Raw genomic sequence first — 19,905 nt, 5'->3', positions numbered from 1 at the left:
ACTGAAAGTTAGAAACAAATTTAATTGAGCTAAAATCAAGGTTTTGGCAGGGCCGCACTCCCTATGGGGAGGCTCTAGGGGAGAATCCATTCCTTGCTTCTTCCAGCTTCTGATGGCTACTGGCATTGTGTGGCACAATTATTCCAGTGGCTGCCTCCTTCTCCACATGGCCCCCTCTTCAGTCTGTCTGGTTTACCCTCTGCTTTCCTCTTATAAGGATACCTGTGATGGCATTTAGGGTCCACATGGATGATGCAGGCTAATCTCATCACAAGACTCTTAATTACATCTGTAAAACCTTTAGCATATAAGATAACACTCACAGGTTCCAGAATTAGGGTCTGATATCTTTGAGGGCCACCATTCAGCCTACAACAGGAAGATAAATACACATTTTAATGTCCTTTTTTATGTGGAAAAGGTTAACCATTTTTATAATTGTCTTTTCCCAAGTGCTGTTTGTTGCCTAAGAAGGTAGGCTTTGAAATTGTTGTGAAGTGAATCTCCCACGGAGGAATAAGTGAGCAGTTTTCCGATTTTTATTTATTTTTATTTTTTGAAAAAGACAGGGTCTCACTGTCACCCAGGCATGAGTGCAGTGGCGTGATCATGGCTCACTGCAGCCTCAACCTCCTGGGCTCAAACCATCCTCCCACCTCTTAGCCTCCCGAGTAGCTGGAACTACAGGCATGCACCATGCCCAGCTACTTTTTGTATTTTTTTTGTAGAGATAGGGTTTCGCCATATTGCCCAGGCTGGTCTGGAACACCTGGGCTCAAATGATCCTCCCACCTGGGCCTCCCAAAGTGTTGGGATTACAGGCATGAGCCACCGACTGCACCCAGCTGTTTTTTTTTCCCCCGATTTTTAGGTGGAATTTTTATTTATTTAATTTTTTGCTGGAACTCAATTAAAATACCAGTTTTGCATGTATTTCTCAATTATTTGTTCATTATTAGTCATATTTTATTTTTCTAGTTGCCCTAGTATACATGTTAATTAAGTGATTTTTAATGTTTAAAAAGCTCCTTTATTGTATATCACAAGATAAACATTTTAAATCAGTTTAAATTTTATTAATTATAGCTATATAAAAGTTAATCTTCACTTTTTTGATGGAAAATATGAGATGCTGTTAGTGTGAGATAGTTCAAGAAATTAAGATACAAATAGTTTTATGTTATTTCCCATTTTTCTTTCCAAGGTTGAGTTTTTTTTTTTTTTTTTGGCACTGTTATTGTATTTACCCAATGCTTAGGATGTTTATACTGATTTTAAATCTGAAACACCTAAGAATTAGATTTTGCTGATACCAGCTCAGTTGTGGAGACCCTAACCCAGCGGCGCTAGAGGAATTAAAGACACACACACAGAAATATAGAGTGTGGAGTGGGAAATCAGGGGTCTCACAGCCTTCAGAGCTGAGAGTCTTGAACAGAGATTTACCTGCATATTTACTGACAGCAAGCCAGTGATAAGCATTGTTTCTATAGATTATAGATTAACTAAAAGTATTCCTTATGGGAAACAAAGGGATGGGCTGAAATAAAGGGGTGGGTCTGGCTAGTTACCTGCGATAGGAGCATCTCCTTCAGGCACAGATCGCTCATGCTATTGTTTGTGGTTCAGGAACACCTTTAAGCGGTTTTCTGCCCTGGGTGGGCCAGGTGTTCCTTGCCCTCATTCCGGTAAACCCACAACCTTCCAGTGTGGGCATCAATGCCATCACAAACATGTCACAGTGCTGCAGAGATTTTGTTTATGGCCAGTTTTGGGGCCAGTTCATGGCCAGATTTGGGGGCCTGTTCCCAGCAAGATTTATTATTCTTTATTTAATTTAACTCCATTAAATTAGAATAATAATTATAATTTTAAGTGGTGTTTACTAAATAAATACATGAAATCATCCAGAAAATAGTTCATGAATGCACATTTAATTAAATTCCCTGAGGGAGCTTCTAATATTACTTTGTAATTTAACTAAATAATCTTTTATTTGGAGGGGAACCAACATAAAGAAGCATGAAAAATGTGTAGATTAGTAATGTCTTGATATTCTTTAAATCATTAAATTATTCTTGTTATTAATACTGATGTTTTAGTATATTTTTCTGTCCCTTTTTGGTAGTTTATTTGCCTTTTTATTTCATTTTTTTTTGCATTTTTTTTTGTGAGACAGAGTTTTGCTCTTTTTGCCCAGGCTGAAGTGCAATGGCGTGATCTCGGCTCACTGCAACCTCCGCCTCCCGGGTTCAAGTGATTTTCCTGCCTCAGCCTCCCAAGTAGCTGGGATTATAGGTGCTTGCCACTATGCCTGGCTAATTTTTTGTATTTTTAATAGACACAGGGTTTCACCATGTTGGCCAGGATGGTCTCGATTTCTTGACCTTGTGATTCACCTGCCTCAGCCTCCCAAAGTGCTGGGATTACAGGCGTGAGCCACCATGCCCAGCTGACTTTTTATTTCATATTTTATTTTTCAGAAGTTTTAGGTTTACAAAAAAATTGAGCAGATATTACAGGTACCCCATACTCCTTTTCTCCAGCTCATAGTTTTCCTATTTTTAGCATCTTACATTTTTGTAATGTATTTTTTACAATTAATGAACCAATATATGGTACCCTTGATGATGATGAAAATTGATGAAGCTATACTTTATTATTAAAGTCTATACATTAGGATTCAGTCTTTGTGTTGTATAGTTGTATGTGTTTTGACAAATGCATGTGTCATGTATGCATCATCACAGTATCACATAGAAGAGTGTAACTGCCCTGAAAATTCTGTGATCCATGTATTAATCACTCTTTGATATGGTTTAGCTCTGGGTCCCCACCCAAATCTCATATTGAATTGTAACCACTATGTGTCAGGGGAGGGACCTGGTAGGAGGTGATTGGATCATGAGGGTGGTTTCCCCGATGTTGTTCCCATGATAGTGAGTTCTTATGAGATCTGATGGTTTATAAGTGCGTAGCATTCTCCTCCTGCCCTCTGCCTTGTGAAGAAGGTGCTTGCTTCTTCTTCACCTTCCACCATGATTGGTTTCCTAAGGCCTCCCCAGCCATGCAGAATTGTGTGTCAATTAAACCTCTTTTCTTTATAAATTACCCAGTCTCAGGTGGTTTTATATAGCAGTGTGAGAATGGACTAATACAGAAAATTGGTACTAAAGAAGTGGGGCATTGCTATAAGGAAACTTGAAAATATGGAAGCAACTTTGGAACTGGGTAATGGGCAGAGGTTGGAACGGTTTGGAGGGCTCAGAAGAAGACAGGAATATATGGGAAAGTTTGGAACTCCCTAGAAACTTGTTGAATAGTTATGACCAAAATGCGATGGTGATATGGACAACGAAATCCAGGCTGAGGTGGTCTCAGATGGAGATGAGGAACTTTTTGGGAACTGAAGTAAAGGTCACTCTTGCTATGCTTTAGCAAGGAGACTGATGGCATTTTGCTCCTGCCCTAGAGATCTGTGGAACTTTGAACTTAAGAGACATGATTTAGGGTATCTGGCAGAAGAAATTTCTAAGTAGCAAAGCATTCAAGATGTGACCTGGCTGTTTCTGAAAGTGTTCAGTCATATGCATTCACAAAGAGATGGTCTGACATTGGAACTTATGTTTAAAAAGGAAGAAAAGCATAAAAGTTTGGAAAATCTGCAGCCTATATGGTGGAAAAGAAAAACCCATTTACTGGGAAGTAATTCAAGCCCGCTGCAGAAATTTGCATAAGTAAAAAGGAGCCAAATGTTAATTGCCAAAAGAATGGGGAAAATGTCTCCAGGGCATTTCAGAGATCTCCATGACAGCCCTTCCCATCACAGGCCTGGAGGCCTAGGAGGGAAAAATGGTTTCATGGGCTGGGCCCAGGGCCCTACTGCTCTGTGCAGCCTCATGACATGGTTCCCTGTGTCCCAGCCACTCCAGCTTCAGCTGTGGCTAAAAGGGGCCAAGGCACAGCTCATAATGTTGCCTCAGAGGGTGCAAGCCTCAAGCTTTGGTGGCCTCCACATGGTGTTGGGCCTGTGGGTGCTTAGAAGACAAGAGTGGAGGTTTGGGAACCTCTGCCTGGATTTCAGAAGCTGTGTAGTAATGCCTGAATGTCCAGGCAGAAGTCTGCTGCAGGGCCAGAGCCCTCATGGGTAACCTCTACTAGGGCAGTGTAGAGGGGAAATGTGGGGTTGGAGACTCACACAGAGTCCCCATTGGGGCAGTGCCTAGTGAAGCTGTGAGAAGATGGCCACTATCCTCCATACCTCTAGACTGACAGTTTGTACCGAGCACCTGGAAAAGCTGCAGGCTCTCAATGCCATCCCCTGAAACCAGCCACGGGGGCTATACCCTGAAGAGCCACAAGGGTAGAGCTACGCAAGGCCTTGGGAACCCACCCCTTCCATCAGTGTGCTCTGGATGTGAGGCATGGATTGAAAGAAGATTATTTTGGAACTTTAAGCTTTAATGACTTCCCCATTGTATTTTGGACTTGCATGGGGCCTGAGGCCCTTTCATTTTGGCCAATTTCCCCCATTTGGAACGTGTGTATTTACACAATGCCTGTACCCCCATTGTATATAGGAAGTAACTAACTTGATTTTACAGGCTCATAGGCAAAATGGGACTTGCCTTGTCTCAGATGAGACTTTGGAGTTGGACTTTTGACTTAATGCTGGAATTAGTTAAGACATTTGGGGACTGTTGAGATGGAATTTTGCAAATGTGTTGCAGTGTGATAAGGAAATGAGATTTGGGAAGGGCTGTGGCAGAATGATATGGTTTAGCTCTGTGTCCCCACTCAAGTCTCATATTGAATTATAATTGCCATGTGTCAGGGGAGGGACCTGGTGAGAAGTGATTGGATCATGAGAGTGGTTTCCCTCATGCTGCTCTCATGATAGTGAGTGAGTTCTTACAAGATCTGATGGTTTATAAGTGTGTGGCAGTTCCCCTGCCCTGCCCGCCATCTTGTGAAGAAGGTGCTTGCTCTTCCTTTGCCTTCTGCCATGATTGTAAGTTTCCTGAGGCCTCCCAGCTATGTGGACTGTGAGTCAATTAAACCTCTTTTCTTTATAAATTACTCAGTTTCTGGTAGTTCTTTACAGCAGTGTGAAAATGGACCAATACTCTCTCCCTCTTCCCTTATTCCCTCTTTTCCTCCCAAATCATGGCAACCATTGATCTTTCTACTACCACCATAGTTTTACCCTTCCCAGAATGATATTTACTAGGAATCCTGGCATATGTAGACATTTCAGACTGGCTTCTTTCAAGAAGCAATATATGTTAAGGTCTCTCCATTTCTTTTCATGGCTTGAAAGCTTGTTTCCTGGAAGCTATTCCATTGTATGGATATTCCACAGTTTATCCATTAACCTATTGAAAGATGCATCTTGTTTGCTTCTAAATTTTGGCAATTATGAATAAGGCTGCTATAAATGTTAGTGTGAAGACTTTGTGTAGACATTAGTTTTGAACTTATTTGAGTAAATACCCAGGCTTGCAATTGCTGAATTAAGACCATATTTATCTTTGTAAAAGCATACCAGACTGTCTTCCAGTGTGGCTGTTCTTGTTTTTTCACTAAAAATTTATTTATATAATTTATGGCGTACAAGTGCAAATTTATTACATGCATAGTAGTCAAGTTAGGGGATTCAGAGAATCTGTCACCCAAATAACATACATTGTACCCATTAAGTAATTTCTTATTATATACCCCTCTCCCACTCTCTCACCCTTCTGAGTCTCCATTGTCTATCACTCTGCTCTCTATATCTATGTATACACCATTTTTTAGCATTCACTAAAAAATGAGTGAGTGACAACATGTGATATTTTTCTTTCTGTGTCTGGTTTGTTTCACTTAAGATAATGACCTTCAGTTCTATCCATGTTGCTGCAAAAGACCAATGCTTTGGCTATTTGGACTCTTTTTTGGTTCTATATGAATTTTATGATTGTTTTTTCTAATTCTGTGAAAAATGGTGTTGGTATTTTGGTAGGGATTGCATTGAACCTGTAGATTGCTTTGGGCAGTATGGTCATTTTAACAATATTAATTCTTCTGATCCATGAGCATGAGATATCTTTCCATTTGTTTTTGTCATCTTCAATTTCTTTCATCTGTGTTTTATAGTTTTCCTTGTAGAGATCTTTCACCTCTTTGGTTAAATTTATTCCTAGGTATTTTATTTTCTGGTAGGTGTGGTAAATAGGATTGACTTCTTGATTTCATTCTCAGTGAGATCATTATTGGTATTTAGAAATGCTACTGTGTTTTATATGTTGATTTTTGTATCCTGAAACTTTATCAAATCTAAGAGTTTTTTGGTGGAGTCTTTAGGTTTTTCTAGATATAAGATGATATCGTCAGCAATCTGCGATACTTTCACTTCCTCTTTTTTGATTTGGATGTGTTTTATTTCTTTCTCTTGCCCGATTGCTCTGGCTAGGACTTCCAGTACTATATTCAATAACAATGGTGAAAGTGGGCATCTTTGTCTTGTTTTAGATCTTAGTGGGAAGGCCTTCAGCTTTTCCCCATTCAGTATGATACATGGGTTTGTTGTATATCGCCTTTATTTTTTTCAGGTATGTTCCTTCTATGCCTAGTTTGTTGAGGGTTTTTTTACCATGAAGGGAAGCTTAACCTTATCAAATGCATTTTCTGCATCTATTGAGATGATCATATGTTTTTTGTCCTAATTTTGTTTATGTGATGTATCACATTTATTAATTTGCATATATTCAACGATCTTTGCATCCTTGGTATAAAACCCACTTGATCATGGTGTATGATATGGTTTGGCTCTGTGTCCCCACCCAAATCTCATCTTATAGCTCCCATAATTCCTACGTGTCGTGTAAGGGATCCGGTGGGAGATGGTTGAATCATGGGGGTGGGTCTTTCCTGTGCTGTTCTTGTGACAGTGAATGAGTCTCATGACATCTGATGGTTTCAAAAACGGGAATTTCCCTACACAGGCTCTTTGCCTGCCACCATTCATGTAAGATGTGACTTGCTCCTGCTTGCCTTCCACAATGATTGTGAGGCCTCCCCAGCCATTTGGAACTGTAAGTCCAATAAACCTCTTTGTTTTGTAAATTGCCTAGTCCCAGGTATGTCTTTATCAGCAGCATGAAAATGAACTGATACAGTGCATTATCTTTTTGATGTCCTGTATTCAATTTACTAGTATTTTGTTGAGGATTCTTGCATGTATGTTCATCAGGGATATTGGTCTGCTGTTTTCCTTTTTTGGTTGTTGTGTCCTCGTCCAGTTTTGGTATTAGGGTGATAGTGGCCTCATGGAAAGAATTAGGGAGAATACTCTCCTCTTCAATTTTTTGGAACAGTTTCAGGAGGAGTGGTATTGCTTCTTTTTATATTTGATAGAATTTGGCTGTGAATCCCTCAGCCAAGCTCCCTCAACAATCCCTGAGCTTGTCTTTATTGGGATTTTTTTTTTTTTTTTTTACTATTGATTCAGTTTTGCTCTTCATTATTGGCCTGTTTAGATTTTCTATTTCTTCCTTGTTCAATCTTGGTAGGTTGTATGTTTCCAGGAATTTATCTCTTTCCTCTAGGTTTTCTTGTTTGTTGAGTATATAGTTGTTCATAATAGTTTCTGATGATCTATTGTGTTTCTGTGGTATCAGTTGAAATATTTCCTTTTTTATTTCTCATTGTGTTTATTTGGTTCATTTCTCTTCTAGGTTAGTCTAGCTACTGGTTTATCAGTTTTATTTATCTTTTTGAAGAATCAACTCTTTGTTTTTTTAATACTTTGTATTTCTTTGGTCCCTATTTCATTTAGTTCTACTGTGATCTTTGTTATTTCTTCTGCTAGTTCTGAGTGTGGTTTGTTCTTGATTTTCTAGTTTTTTGAGATGCATTGTTAGGTTGATAATTTGTAATCTTTCTTTTTTTTGATAATAGGCATTTAATGCTACAAATTTCCCTCTTACCACTGCTTTTGCTATATCCCACAGGTTTTGGTTTGTTGTGTTTCCATTTTCATTTGTTTCAAAAAATTTTTAATCTTTTGTATTAATTTCTTCTTTGATCCAATGATTGTTCAGGAGCTTGTGTAATATCCATGTGTTTGTATCGTTTCTGAAGTTCCTTTTTGTACTGATTTCTATTTATTCCACTGTGTTATGAGAAAATAATTGATAGGATTTCATTTTTAAACATTTGTTGATACTTGTTTTATGGCCTAACGTGGTTTATCTTGGAGAATGTTCCATGTGCTCATCGAAAGAGTATATTCTGCAGTTGTTGGGCAGAATGTTCTGTAAATTTGTTAGGTCCATTTGGTATAAAGTCCAATTTATATCTAATGTTTCTTTGTTGGTTTCCTACCTGGATGATCTGTCTAATGCCGTGAGTGGTGCGTTGAAGTCTCCCACCATTATTGTATCTGTCTATCTCTCTCTTTAGGCCTAGTGATATTTGTTTTATGGATCTGGGTGCTCCAGTGTTGGGTGCATATACATTTAAAATTGTTATAGCCTCTTGCCAGATTGATCCCTTTATTACAGAATGAAGTTCTTTGTCTTTTTAAACTGTCTTTTATTTAATATCTGATTTAATTGATGCAAGTACAGCTAGTGCTGCTCACTTTTGGATTTTGTTTGTGTGGACTGTCTTTCTATTCCTTTACTTTTGGTCTATATGTGTCTTTACAAGTAATGTGAGTTTCTTGTAAGCATCATATAATTGGATTATGTTTTTAAAATCTATTTTGCCAATCTATATCTTTTAAATGGGGCATTTAATTCATTTATTTTCAAGGTTTATATTGATATGTGAGGGTATGTTCTTGTCATATTAATTGTTTTCTAGTTTTATAAATTCTCTGTTTCTTTTTCTTGGAATGTTTGCCTTTGTGGTTTGGTGGAATTCTGTAGTGGTGCCATTTGATTCCTTTTTCTTCCTCCTTTGTGTGATTACTTTACCAGTGAGTTTTATACTTTTGTGTGTTTTTATGATGATGAATATCGCTTTTACTTCCACGTTTAGGACTTCTTTGAGCATTTCTTGTAGGGCCAGTTTAGTGGCGATGAATTCCTCAGCATTTGCTTGTCTCTGAAAGACTTCATTTCTTCTTATTTATGAAGCTTATTGCTGGATATTGAGTTCTTGGCTGGCAGTCTTGTTTTTTTTTATTTCAGCATTTTTAATATGTCATTCCCTTCTCTTCTGGCTTTTTAGGTTTCTGGTGAGAAGTCTCATGTTAGTCTAATGGAGTTTCCTTATGTAGGTGACAGGGTGCTTTTCTCTTGCTGATTTTATTTTATTTTATTTTTTCTGTGAAGCTGTTCTTTATTTCAGGGAGAGGACAGGACAGGGAGCTCAGTCTTTCATAGCAGCAGCTTTCCTCATGATGGCCAGGACATTGCTCAGCTCCTCCCGCTTCCTCTTGGTGTGGATGTGTGTCCCCACCCTTTTCTTGATGAACTTGAGGGCTTGTTTGTCCTTGGAGACCTTCAGTAACTCCATGGTGCACCGCTCGTATGGGGTGAAGCCACATACCTCTTGGATCATGCCCCGCACACACTTGGTGTGTTTGGTTGGGCGCCCGAGGCTACGACTGTGTCTGGGCTTGCTCACATTCTTGGTCAACTTGTGGCCCTTGTTGAGGCCCACGACCATAGTGTAGCACAGAGCCATTGCTGCTGCTCTGCAATGGTGGCTCTGGTGGAATGCTGTCTTGCTGATTTTAGAATTCTTTTTACTTTAGACAGTCTGATTATAATATGCTGTGGCAAACTCCTTTTTGCATTGTGTTTTCCTGGGAATCACTGAGTCTCCTGTGTCTGGATGTCTAAATCTTGCTATACTTGGAAAAGTTTCATTTCTTATTTTGTTAAATAGGCTTTCTAAGCCTTTTAATCTCTCATATCCCTCAGGAATACCAATAATTTGTAAGTTTGGTCATTTTATGTAGTCTCAATTGGCACATGTATACCTATGTAACAAACCTGCATGTTCTGCATGTGGATCCCAGAACTTAAAGTATAATAAAAAAATAAAATAAAGCAATAAGCAAGTTCAAAAAAAAAAAAGAAAAAGCTTTGTTCATTCTTTTTCTTTATTTCTGTCTGACTGGATTATTTCAAAAGATCTGTCTTCAAGTTCTGAAATTCTTTCTTCTGTTTGATCTAGTATTTCAAATGTATTTTGTATTTTCTTCAATGAATCCTTTAGTTTCGGAATTTGTGTGTGTGTGTGTGTGTGAGAGAGAGAGAGAGAGAGAGAGAGAGAGACTTGTTCTGTTGCCCAGGCTGGAGTGTAGTAGAGAGCGAGAGTGAGAGAGAGAGAGAGAGAGAGAGAGAGAGAGAGAGACTTTTTCTTTTGCTCAGGCTGGAGTGTAGTGGTGTGATCATAGCTCAGTATGACCTCAAACTTTTGGACTCAAGTGATCCTCCTGCCTCAGCTTCCTGAGTAGTTGGGATTACAAGCATGTGCCACCACGCCTAGCTAATGTTTGTATTTTTAGTAGAGACAGGTTCTCTCTATGTTGCCCAAGCTGGTCTTAAACACCTGGGCTCAAGCAGTCCTCTTACCTCGGCCTCCCAAAGTGCTGAGATTGTAGGTGTTAGCCACCACACTCGGGCTTTTTATCTTTTAAAGATATTTATCTCCATGTTATAAGTTTTTATTTGTATTCTGAATTGATTTTCTGAGTTCTTTGTATTGGTTTTTAGATTTCTCTGGCATCTCACCGAGCTTCTTTAAAATCAATATTTTGAATTCTTTATCTGGGATTTTGAGGATTTTTTTTTCTTTTTTGGTTAGGATCTACTGCTGGAGAATTATTACATTCATTTGAGGCCATAATATTACTTAGCTTTTTCATGTTTTCTGTATCTTTATGTTGGTTTCTGCTCATCTGGCTTCATAGTTACATCTTTTTAAAAAAATTACTTTCACGTGGATGGGGGACTTTTTTCTTGAAGATATGACAATGATGTTCGTTGGGTAAGGCCTTCTGGCTTTGCTTCCAGGTGCATGCAGTAGTGAAGACTGTATAATTTGTATGGCTATCCTTATTCTGTTAATGTGTTGTTCTTGGTGGGGCCTGTGGTGAAGTTGTGCTTGTGACTGGAATGCCTGATGGGCCCATCATCAGGTTGTAATGGTAGCAGAGGTGTGCTAAGTATGTCTATCCTTGTGACCTGGGACAGCATATGCTGGCTCCTGTGTTGGCAGTTTCCAGGCAGGCTCATGTTTGGGCATCTGGGTGGCTTTCTCAGATGCCAGTTTTAGTAGCAGTATACCAGGCAGATAAGCAGGCTCTCAAGCTCCTGAGCAGTTGGAGTAGTGTGGGTGATAGAGGTAGCAGTGGTGGTGAGATAGTCTCCTTGTTCCCATGCACTGTGCTCTTGTGTTGGAAGTGGTTGCAACAGGCTGTGCAAACTGGCTTCTAGGCCAGAAGGTGGTGCTTTCAGGTAAGAGCCAGCTGAGACTGTAGAAGCAGGGTGTTTATGCTCAGTCTCTGTCCCCTTGGTGCTCATGTGCCCCTGGTGGTAGATTGGGTTGTGGAACACCCAGAACCTGGCCCCCACAGTTCATGTTGGCATAGGGTTAGGAGGGTGAAGCTGGGTGGATCCAGACTGGGCAAGCTTGTACTCAACACCTCCCAATGGCAAGTGCGTGCATGAGCCATGATGTGGGGGTGGGGCAGGCAGTGTAGTCCTCATGCCCCTGGTGAAATGCTTGGGTGAGAGGTGACTGCTGCTGTGCTGAGGTCCTGCCATGGGTGCCAGGGAGGATGAGACCACTGCTGTCCCTCCCTCATCCCATCTGTGGCAGCCAACCTGGCTGTTCTGTTAGTATGGCAGTTTGCACCCAGCCCATAATTCAGCCATGAGCTATAGAAGCCAGCACCCAGCTCAAGACCAAGCCTCTGCAGTAACTCATCCTGCTCAGGATTGGAGCATTGGGAGCCTGGTTCCAGTGCCAGAGGCTGGAGCCCATGCCATGTCCGTTTCTTAGTTTTGATTGTGGGATTCCCCATTGATCCCCATTCCTGCTCAAGCCCCTGCTCCACAAGATGCAACCTGATCTTCCCCAATGGCCAAGACTGGTGCTGCAGATTCCCAGGACCACTCATAGTTTGCTAAGAGCTAGGATTAAGAATCGCATCTTACTGTGGCTACTTAGTTCTCAGGAATTGTGTGGGACCCAGGGCATGTTGCCTCCTTGAAGCAGTTCCTTCTCACAGTCTCTTGGATGCTCCCTAAATCAGATTCAGGATTTGGGTGGGTCAGGGTGCTCTGCTGTGGCCTGGACTGTATGATTCCCCAGTGGGAAAGTGGACTGCAGAAAGATACTCACTCACTCTCTCTTAGGGATTCATTGCCAGTTCCCAGCCAGTCTTGACCATGACAGGCTGTCTGCTTTTCTTCTCATTCCCAGATTCTGGAGTTTCCTTTCACTTTTTCTGTTGAACCCTGTGTTCCCTGTTGGGTAATGTATTCAAAGTGTGATTGTCTACATACCACTTTGGTTTTTCTAAGTGGATGAGGTGTGCTGGAAATGGTTTCAGTCAGCTATCTTGGAAAACAAAGGTCATCCTCCTGTCACTTTTTGAACTTCTTTGGTTACTGTGTTTTCTCATGACTATTATTTTCAGCCTTCTCTGCTTGCTGTTTTTTCTCTACTCACTAAGTGTTGGCCTTCCTGATAGCCCATTCTTGATCTCTCTAATTCAATACTCTGATATTAGGTGATGCCTTCCATTTCTGTGATTTAATAGAACTAACCATATTCCTACAACTTTCAATTTTTTTTTTTTTTGAGATGGAGTCTCACTCTGTCACTCAGGCTGGAGTGCAGTGGCACGATCTCGGCTCACTGCAATCTCTGCCTCCCGGGTTCAAGCAATTCTCCTGCCTCGGCCTCCTGAGTAGCTGGAATTACTCAGCGTGTGCCACCACGCCTGGCTAATTTTTGTATTTTTAGTAAGAGACGGGGTTTCACCATATTCTTCAGGCTGGTCTTGAACTCCTGACCTCGTGATCCGCCCACCTCGGCCTCCCAAAGTGCTGGGATTATAGGCATGAGCCACTGTGCCTGGCCACAACTTTCAATTTTATATATCCATCCCAGACTTCACTTAGGAGATCAAGATTCATCTGTCTAATGCCCATTTAACAGCCCCTCTTTGAGTCTCTCTCAGATGTCTCGATTTATACAGATATAAACTTGAACCTTTCATTGCACCTCTGTTTCAAAAAAGCAAAAACCTCACCAGTAGAAGAAGCTGCAAAAATCCTGTTACACTCCCACTGTTTATTAGATATTATTATTTTAGCTGTCCAGGCCAGAATCCTGGGTGCCATTCTTGATTCTTTCCTCTCATTTCTTCCACATACCTAGCTCCTTGCCATCCCCTATGAGTACTAATTTCAAAATATATTTCAAATTTTATCCATTTTCTCTTAACCCTATTCTTGCAATCTTAATACAAGTTACTATCGTCTATCTCTGAGACCACTATATTATTTATGAGTACTTAATACTAGGTATTATACAGAATAACAAACTGGGCATAATTTTGTTTTTAGGATTTCAAATTACTTGTAAACAGTAATTTTGAACTCCCAGAATTCTGAAGTTACAAGAATAAGAGGTAAAACCCTAAATATAAAGAAACATATCCTAAACTAAAAACAGTGACTTCACTTTCTTCCCCAATAGAACTGTGTGATGCTTGGGTATCCAGAGGAGGTAAGCCAGAATATTGGGAAACATTTATTTCTAGTTTAGATTTTGGTTTCTAGTAATTCTATTGTTTTTTTAGTTATTCAGAATTTTATGGTGGGAGGAGGAAGAATAGAAATTTTCATATTATATAAACATAGCTATTTTTTGCCAGTTATACAATTTTACATAAGGTTAAGAATGAGAATATGTATCTCTCTCCTTCTCTATATGTATCTCTATATATTATTACATATATAGTAATGCATATGTTAATGTTCTGAATAAGGAATTTACTATATTGCTAAGTGAATAGGCCTCATCCCTTGGAATGAGGAAGTTGAGCATTACTGAGAGGAGGTTGTTTTTATGAGGGCAGACCAGATGCTAAATGAGGTACATTGAGCTAGGCTGGATGCTCTTCCTGACAGAGGCACAAAATTTTCTTACATTTTTAACCAAATAAGTATAATGAGCTAGTGTGAGCAAAGTAAATTTCTATGATAAGGTAACTAACTTGATAGTTACTCAGGTAGTTTTTGGGGGTTTGCACCTTTGGGGACATTATTTGTCTGCCATGAATAGAGGTTGTTGCTGGCACCTAGTGGGTAGATGCCAGAGATGCTGCTAAATATCCTACAGTGCCCAGGATAGCCCCCTACAATGGTTATCCAGACCAAAAAGGTCCACAGTGGTGGGGTTGAGCAACTCTCTTCTAGAGTATTTATTTTTCAACCCACTGCTGTAATGTCCTAAGTATTTTTCAAAATTTCATTTAACAAATAAACCCTTAATAGGAGTAATGGTTATAACGATTCCATGATTTTATTTTTGTGAAAATTTAAATGAATGGAAGTATATTTGTGTGTACTTGCAATAATTTAGGAGAGGAATGAATCAAGGATGAATACCAGGTTTCTGGCTTGAGCAACTCACCAGGAGGATGTTGTTGACATTGAGATGAGAAAAAAAAAAGTGTGGGAAAAGATCTTCATTTCAGATGTTATATTTGTAGAATCTGAGGTGCCTGAGAGATATCAAGGTGAAGTCCTGAAGATCAGAACATAGGCTTTTAGACATATCCTTAATTTGCAATTCATCGGTATGTAAATATAATTTGGATCTAGGTTGGATGAAATCACCCAGTAGAGTATCTTTTTTTTTCCATTTACTTTTCAGATTTACTGAGTGAACATAATTTTTCATAAACATTTGATCTAAATCATTTTTGTTGTTGTTGTTGCTGGTTGTTTGGTTTTTAATACTGGGAACACGGAGATTCAGTTTGAAAGATACCCTAAAATCTTAAGAGTAGTATACACCAATCCCTCCCACTCTCCACCCACAATCTAGTTGGTTTAAATGAGCAGAATGATCCATTTTTCCATTTTAGGTGAGCAGATGTTTATGAAAGATCTTAGAACTGTTTGCCTCATTTATCAGGAACATTTACAAGGGAAGAAGCCATTAATCGTATTTCAACTTGTAAATAGAAGAAGACTAAGACTCAGGTTCATATCTTATACTTTTAACAAGAACTTGTTGAAAGAAACATTAACAATTTCAAACTAATTTTAAGTTTTTCCTCACAAAAGCATAAAAATGGATATCTTAACAGGAAATTCTTAAAAGGTAAAAACAACTCCTACTTATACTAGTCCTTGGGTAGTTAACATAGAACAGGTTCTTCTTTTTGTTTCTTTGAAAATGAATTTTGGGGCCCAAGTCTGTGCCTGCTTAGTATCTGCTCCGGCCTTCTCCCCTCTTGAAGCGGCCTCCTTGACGGCCTCCGCCCCTGGGCACCCTGCAGCCTGACCGGCTGTAAGAATCATGCAGGGGAGGGCTGCCCGTTTCCATGGGCAGAGGGAGCCCACGATCCGGTCTGCCTACCCGGTCTCGACCCCTCGAGTAGCGGTCGCTCCGGCTGTAACTGTTGCTGGATCTGTCGTGGTCGCCGCTGTAGGCATCGGGCAAGCTGCCCTGGTACTCCTCGTAGTGGCCTCCTCCTCCGTAGCGGTCGCTCAGGCCGTAACTCTTGATGGAACTGTCGCGGCCCCCACTGTGGGCGTCAGGCGAGGGGCCTCGGTACTCCTCGTAGCAGCCTCCTCCTCCGTAGCGGCCTCCTCCTCCGTAGCGGTGGCTCCGGCCATGACTGTTGTTGGAACTGTTGAGGCCGCGGCCCCCGCCGTAGGCATCGGGCGAGCGGCCTCGGTATTCCTCGTAGCGGCCTCCTCTTCCGTAGTGGTCACTCCGGCCATAGCTGTTGCTGAAACTGTTGCGGCCCCTGCTGTAGGCTTCGGTGGAGCAGTCCCCGCTGTGGGCATCGGGCGATTGGCCCCTGCTGTGGGTGTCGTGCGAGCGGCCTCGGTACTCTTCGTAGTGGCCTCCTCCTCCATAGCGGTGGCTCCGGTCGTAACTGTTGCTGGAACTGTCACGGCCCCCACTGTAGGTGTTGGGTGAGTGGCCTCCGCTGTTGGCATCGAGAGAGTGACCTCGGTTCTCCTCGTAGTGGCCTCCTCCTCCGCAGGGGTCGTTCCGGCTGGAACTGTCGTGGCCCCCGCTGTAGCCATTGGGTGAGCGGCCTCCGCTGTTGGCATCAAGCGAGCGGCCTCGGTACCCCTCGTAGTGGCCTCTTCCTCCGTAGCAGTTGCTCTGGCTGGAACTGTCGTGGCCCCCACTGTAGGCATCAGGCCAGCGGCCTCCACTGTTGGCATCGAGCGAGCGGCCTCGGTACTCCTCGTAGCGGCCTCCTCCTCCGTAGCGGTTGCTCTGGCTGGAACTGTCGTGGCCCCCACTGTAGGCATCAGGCGAGCGGCCTCCACTGTTGACATCGAGCGAGCGGCCTCGGTACTCCTCGTAGCGGCCTCCTCCTCTGTAGCGGTGGCTCCGGCTGGAACTGTCGTGGCCCCCGCTGTAAACGTCAGGCAAGCGGCCACTGCTGTTGGCATCGAGCGAGCGGCCTCCTCCTCCATAGTGGTCGCTCTGGCTGGAACTGTCGTGGCCCCGGCTGTAGGTGTCAGGCGAGCGGCCTTCGCTGTTGGCATCAAGCAAGTGGCCTCGGTACTCCTCGTAGCGGCCGCCTCCTCCGTAGCGGTTGCTCTGGCTGGAACTGTCGTGGCCCCCACTGTAGGCATCAGGCGAGCGGCCTCCACTGTTGGCATCGAGGGAGCGGCCTCGGTACTCCTCGTAGCAGCCTCCTCCTCCGTAGTGGTTGCTCTGGCTGGAACTGTCCTGGCCCCCACTGTAGGCGTCGGCAGAGCAGCCCCCACTGTGGGCGTCATTCCAGCGGCCTCGGTACTCATAGCGGCCTTCTCCTCCATAGCGGTGGCTCTGGCTGTAACTGTTGCTGGAACTGCTGCAGCCCCCACTGTGGGTGTCGGGTGAACGGCCTCCGCTGTTGGCATCCAGAGAGTGGCCTCGGTTCTCCTCATAGTGGCCTCCTACTCTATAGCGGTCGCTCCAGCTGGAATTGTCGTAGCCCCCACTGTAGGCCTCGGGCGAGCGGACTCCACTGTTGGCATCCAGCGAGCGGCCTTGGTACTCCTCATAACGGCCTCCTGCTCCGCAGCAGTCGCTCCAGCTGGAACAGTCATGGCCCCCACTGTAGGTGTCATCGGACCGGCCCCCACTGTGGGCATCAGTGGAGCGGCCCCCGCTGCGGGCTTCGTGTGAGCGGCCTCGGTACTCCTCGTAGCGGCCTTCTCCTCCATAGTGATGGCTCTGGCCATAACTGTTGCTGGAACTGTTGCGGCCCCCGCTGTGGGCGTCGGGCGAGCGGCCTCTGTACTCCTCATAGCAGCCTTCTTCTCTGTAGCGGTCGCTCCGGCTGTAACCATTACTGGAACTGCTGCAGCCCCCACTATAGGCTTTGGGCGAGTGGTCCCTGCTGTAGGCGTCTGGCAAGACAACTGGCAAGGCCTCGGACGAGCGGCCTTCGCTGCAGGCATCGGGCGAGTTGCCCTGGTACTCCTCGTAGCGGCATCCTCCTCCATAAGATGGCGGTGTCCCCCGCACACGGGCAGCACCGCATGGGCCTCCATAGCTCTTGAGGGGCTCTCCGTAGGAGCCTTTGCTGGGATGATCCGTGTAGTCACGGTCGCGACCCCTGTAGCCATTTCGGTTGCCGTCGCCTCTCAAGGGACGGTAGTCTGGGACACTGGAGTGGCCATAATAGCGGCGGCTGTACTCTCTGAGCGCGGGGACAAAATCCCCGGGGTCGCGGCACGGGGGCAGTGGCTCCCGGACCCGCGGGCCTGAGTAGCCATCTTGCCCCCACACGGCCGGGGCCTTCCCAGGCATTCCACTGCCGCCAATGCGAGCCAGGCTCGACCGGGGCGCAGCCCTCTTGCGGGGTGGGCCGGCCCAGCGCCGTGGCTGCAAGCCTGAGTAGCCATCTTGCCCCGACACGGTCGGCGCCTTCCCGCGCATTCCACAGCCAACGCTGTGAGCCAGGCTCGATGGCATGGCCCTCTTGTGGGGTGGGCTGGCCCAGTGCCGCGGAGGCGGCCCGCGCTTCCTGGGCATCGGGGCCCTGTAGGGCCACAGGTCGAAATACCCCGCGTAGCCGCGGCCGTCATTGGGCCCGCCCTGAGAGGGGGGTCGCTGTGGGCTGCTGCCACCCCAACGGGTTCTGTGTGAGAACCTTGAGCGACTGCCGCTGCCCGGGGTTGGCGGGACCCATCGGCTGCTCTTGAATGCTGGTTTGATGGCCTGGGCCACCATGATGGCCTTACCATCCAGGTACTTGCCATTCATATCTCTGGCGGCAGCCTTGGCGTCTGCAGGGCTTTCAAAGGTGACGAACGCGAAGCCCCTCGACTTGTTGGTTTTTCGGTCTTTCATCAGGAACACCTTGATGATGTGGCCATACTTGCCAAACTCGGCTTTGAGGGCTTTCTCGTCGGTTTTGAGGTTGAGGCCCCCAACGAAAAGCTTCTCTGGGTGATCCGCTTCCATCATGTCTCCCTGCCGAATGGTGGGTCAGAGGAAGTGGGAAGTGATGACGCAGCAACTCAGTCGCGGCTTTCGAGCGCTCTCGTGGAGGGCGGCTCCTACCGGTTGGGGGGTGTATGTCTCAAGAAGGAAAAGAGTACCTTACGTCATAGTTCTTGGGAACACCAACGTCTATGATGCAGGTAGAGGAAATCCTAGGAATAGAAAATAAGAAGTAGCCAGAGAGGTAGGAAGAGATCCCAGAAGTGTAGTCTTCTAAGCCAAAGGAAAATAATCTTTCCAGACATATGGAATGGTTATTGGTATGGTGGTTGTTGGTTACATTGGTGGATGTGAGAGTGGATAGAAACCAAATTGCAGTGGGTTAAGAAGTCCATGGTAAGTAAGAAATTTAGTTGTGCTGTGGATTTATGTGAGTTTGGCTGTAAAAGAAGAGGCAGATGGAGGGGGTTGTGGGATCGTGGGAGGTATTTTTGTGTTTGCTTTTAAAGATCAGAGATAATTCTTCGTTGGTATTTTAAAAGACAAATAGCATATTTGGAATTTAGGTATACTGAAGCATATCAAATACATCTGGTTAATAAACATGCGTTCTATGAGGTGTTTTTTTTTTTTTTTTTTTTTTTGAGACAGAGTCTTGCTCTGTCACCCAGGCTGGAGTGCAGTGGCGCGATCTCAGCTCTCTGCAACCTCCGCCTCCTGGGTTCAAGCGATTCTCCTGCCTCAGCCTCCTGAGAAGCTGGGATTACAGGGGCCCACCATCACATCTGGCTAATTTTTGTGTTTTTAGTAGACACAGGATTTCGCCATGTTGACCAGGCTGGTCTCCAACTCCTGAGCTCAAAAGATCTGCCTGCTTTGGCCTCCCAAAGTGCTGGTATTACAGATGTGAGCCACCGCGCCCAGCTGTATGAGTGTATTTCTAAATGATGTTTTTTGCCTTCAAGGTATTGATGGATAATATTGTATATTTTAAAGTATTTTAAGTAGTTGCTTAGATTCTAAGTGATTCAGCAAGTGTGAAAATAGTTCTTTTAATTACCATAGATATAGGTATATGTTTAATACTCACTATTTTCTTTTCAGATCTTTCCAGAAATCGTTTTACAGAAATTCCTTCTGATGTCTGGTTATTTGCACCCCTTGAAACATTAAATTTATATCATAATTGCATCAAAACCATTCCTGAAGCCATTAAAAATCTGCAGATGTTAACATACCTTAACATTAGGTAAG

At 43.7% G+C, this 19,905-nt stretch overlaps 3 protein-coding genes across 8 annotated transcripts in view; 1 reads left to right on the top strand and 2 right to left on the bottom strand.

Annotated features, from left to right (window-relative positions):
- The window catches only part of LRCH2 (leucine rich repeats and calponin homology domain containing 2), a 123,544-nt gene that overhangs the window by 25,946 nt on the left and 77,693 nt on the right, over positions 1-19,905 (top strand). For all 6 annotated transcript variants that reach the window (XM_004064740.5, XM_055375569.2, XM_004064741.4 and 3 more), the window contains exon 2: positions 19,756-19,900. In XM_004064740.5, the coding sequence (XP_004064788.1) occupies positions 19,756-19,900 (145 nt within the window). The remainder of the gene's footprint in view (positions 1-19,755; positions 19,901-19,905) is intronic.
- On the bottom strand, positions 9,339-9,678 carry LOC101123893 (large ribosomal subunit protein eL36-like). The gene has a single exon (XM_055375573.1). The coding sequence runs from the start codon at positions 9,676-9,678 to the stop codon at positions 9,361-9,363; it is 318 nt and encodes a 105-aa protein (XP_055231548.1). The 3' UTR covers positions 9,339-9,360.
- RBMXL3 (RBMX like 3) lies at positions 15,096-18,778 on the bottom strand. Its single transcript, XM_019018816.3, has one exon. It carries the CDS (start codon positions 18,673-18,675, stop codon positions 15,454-15,456), a length of 3,222 nt encoding a protein of 1,073 aa, XP_018874361.3. The 5' UTR covers positions 18,676-18,778; the 3' UTR covers positions 15,096-15,453.

This window comes from Gorilla gorilla, chromosome X, assembly GCF_029281585.2.
Source record: "Gorilla gorilla gorilla isolate KB3781 chromosome X, NHGRI_mGorGor1-v2.1_pri, whole genome shotgun sequence".
Lineage (NCBI taxonomy): Eukaryota > Metazoa > Chordata > Mammalia > Primates > Hominidae > Gorilla > Gorilla gorilla.
Note: the sequence above shows the minus strand (reverse complement) of the source record. Positions and strands in the feature narration are given on the sequence as shown.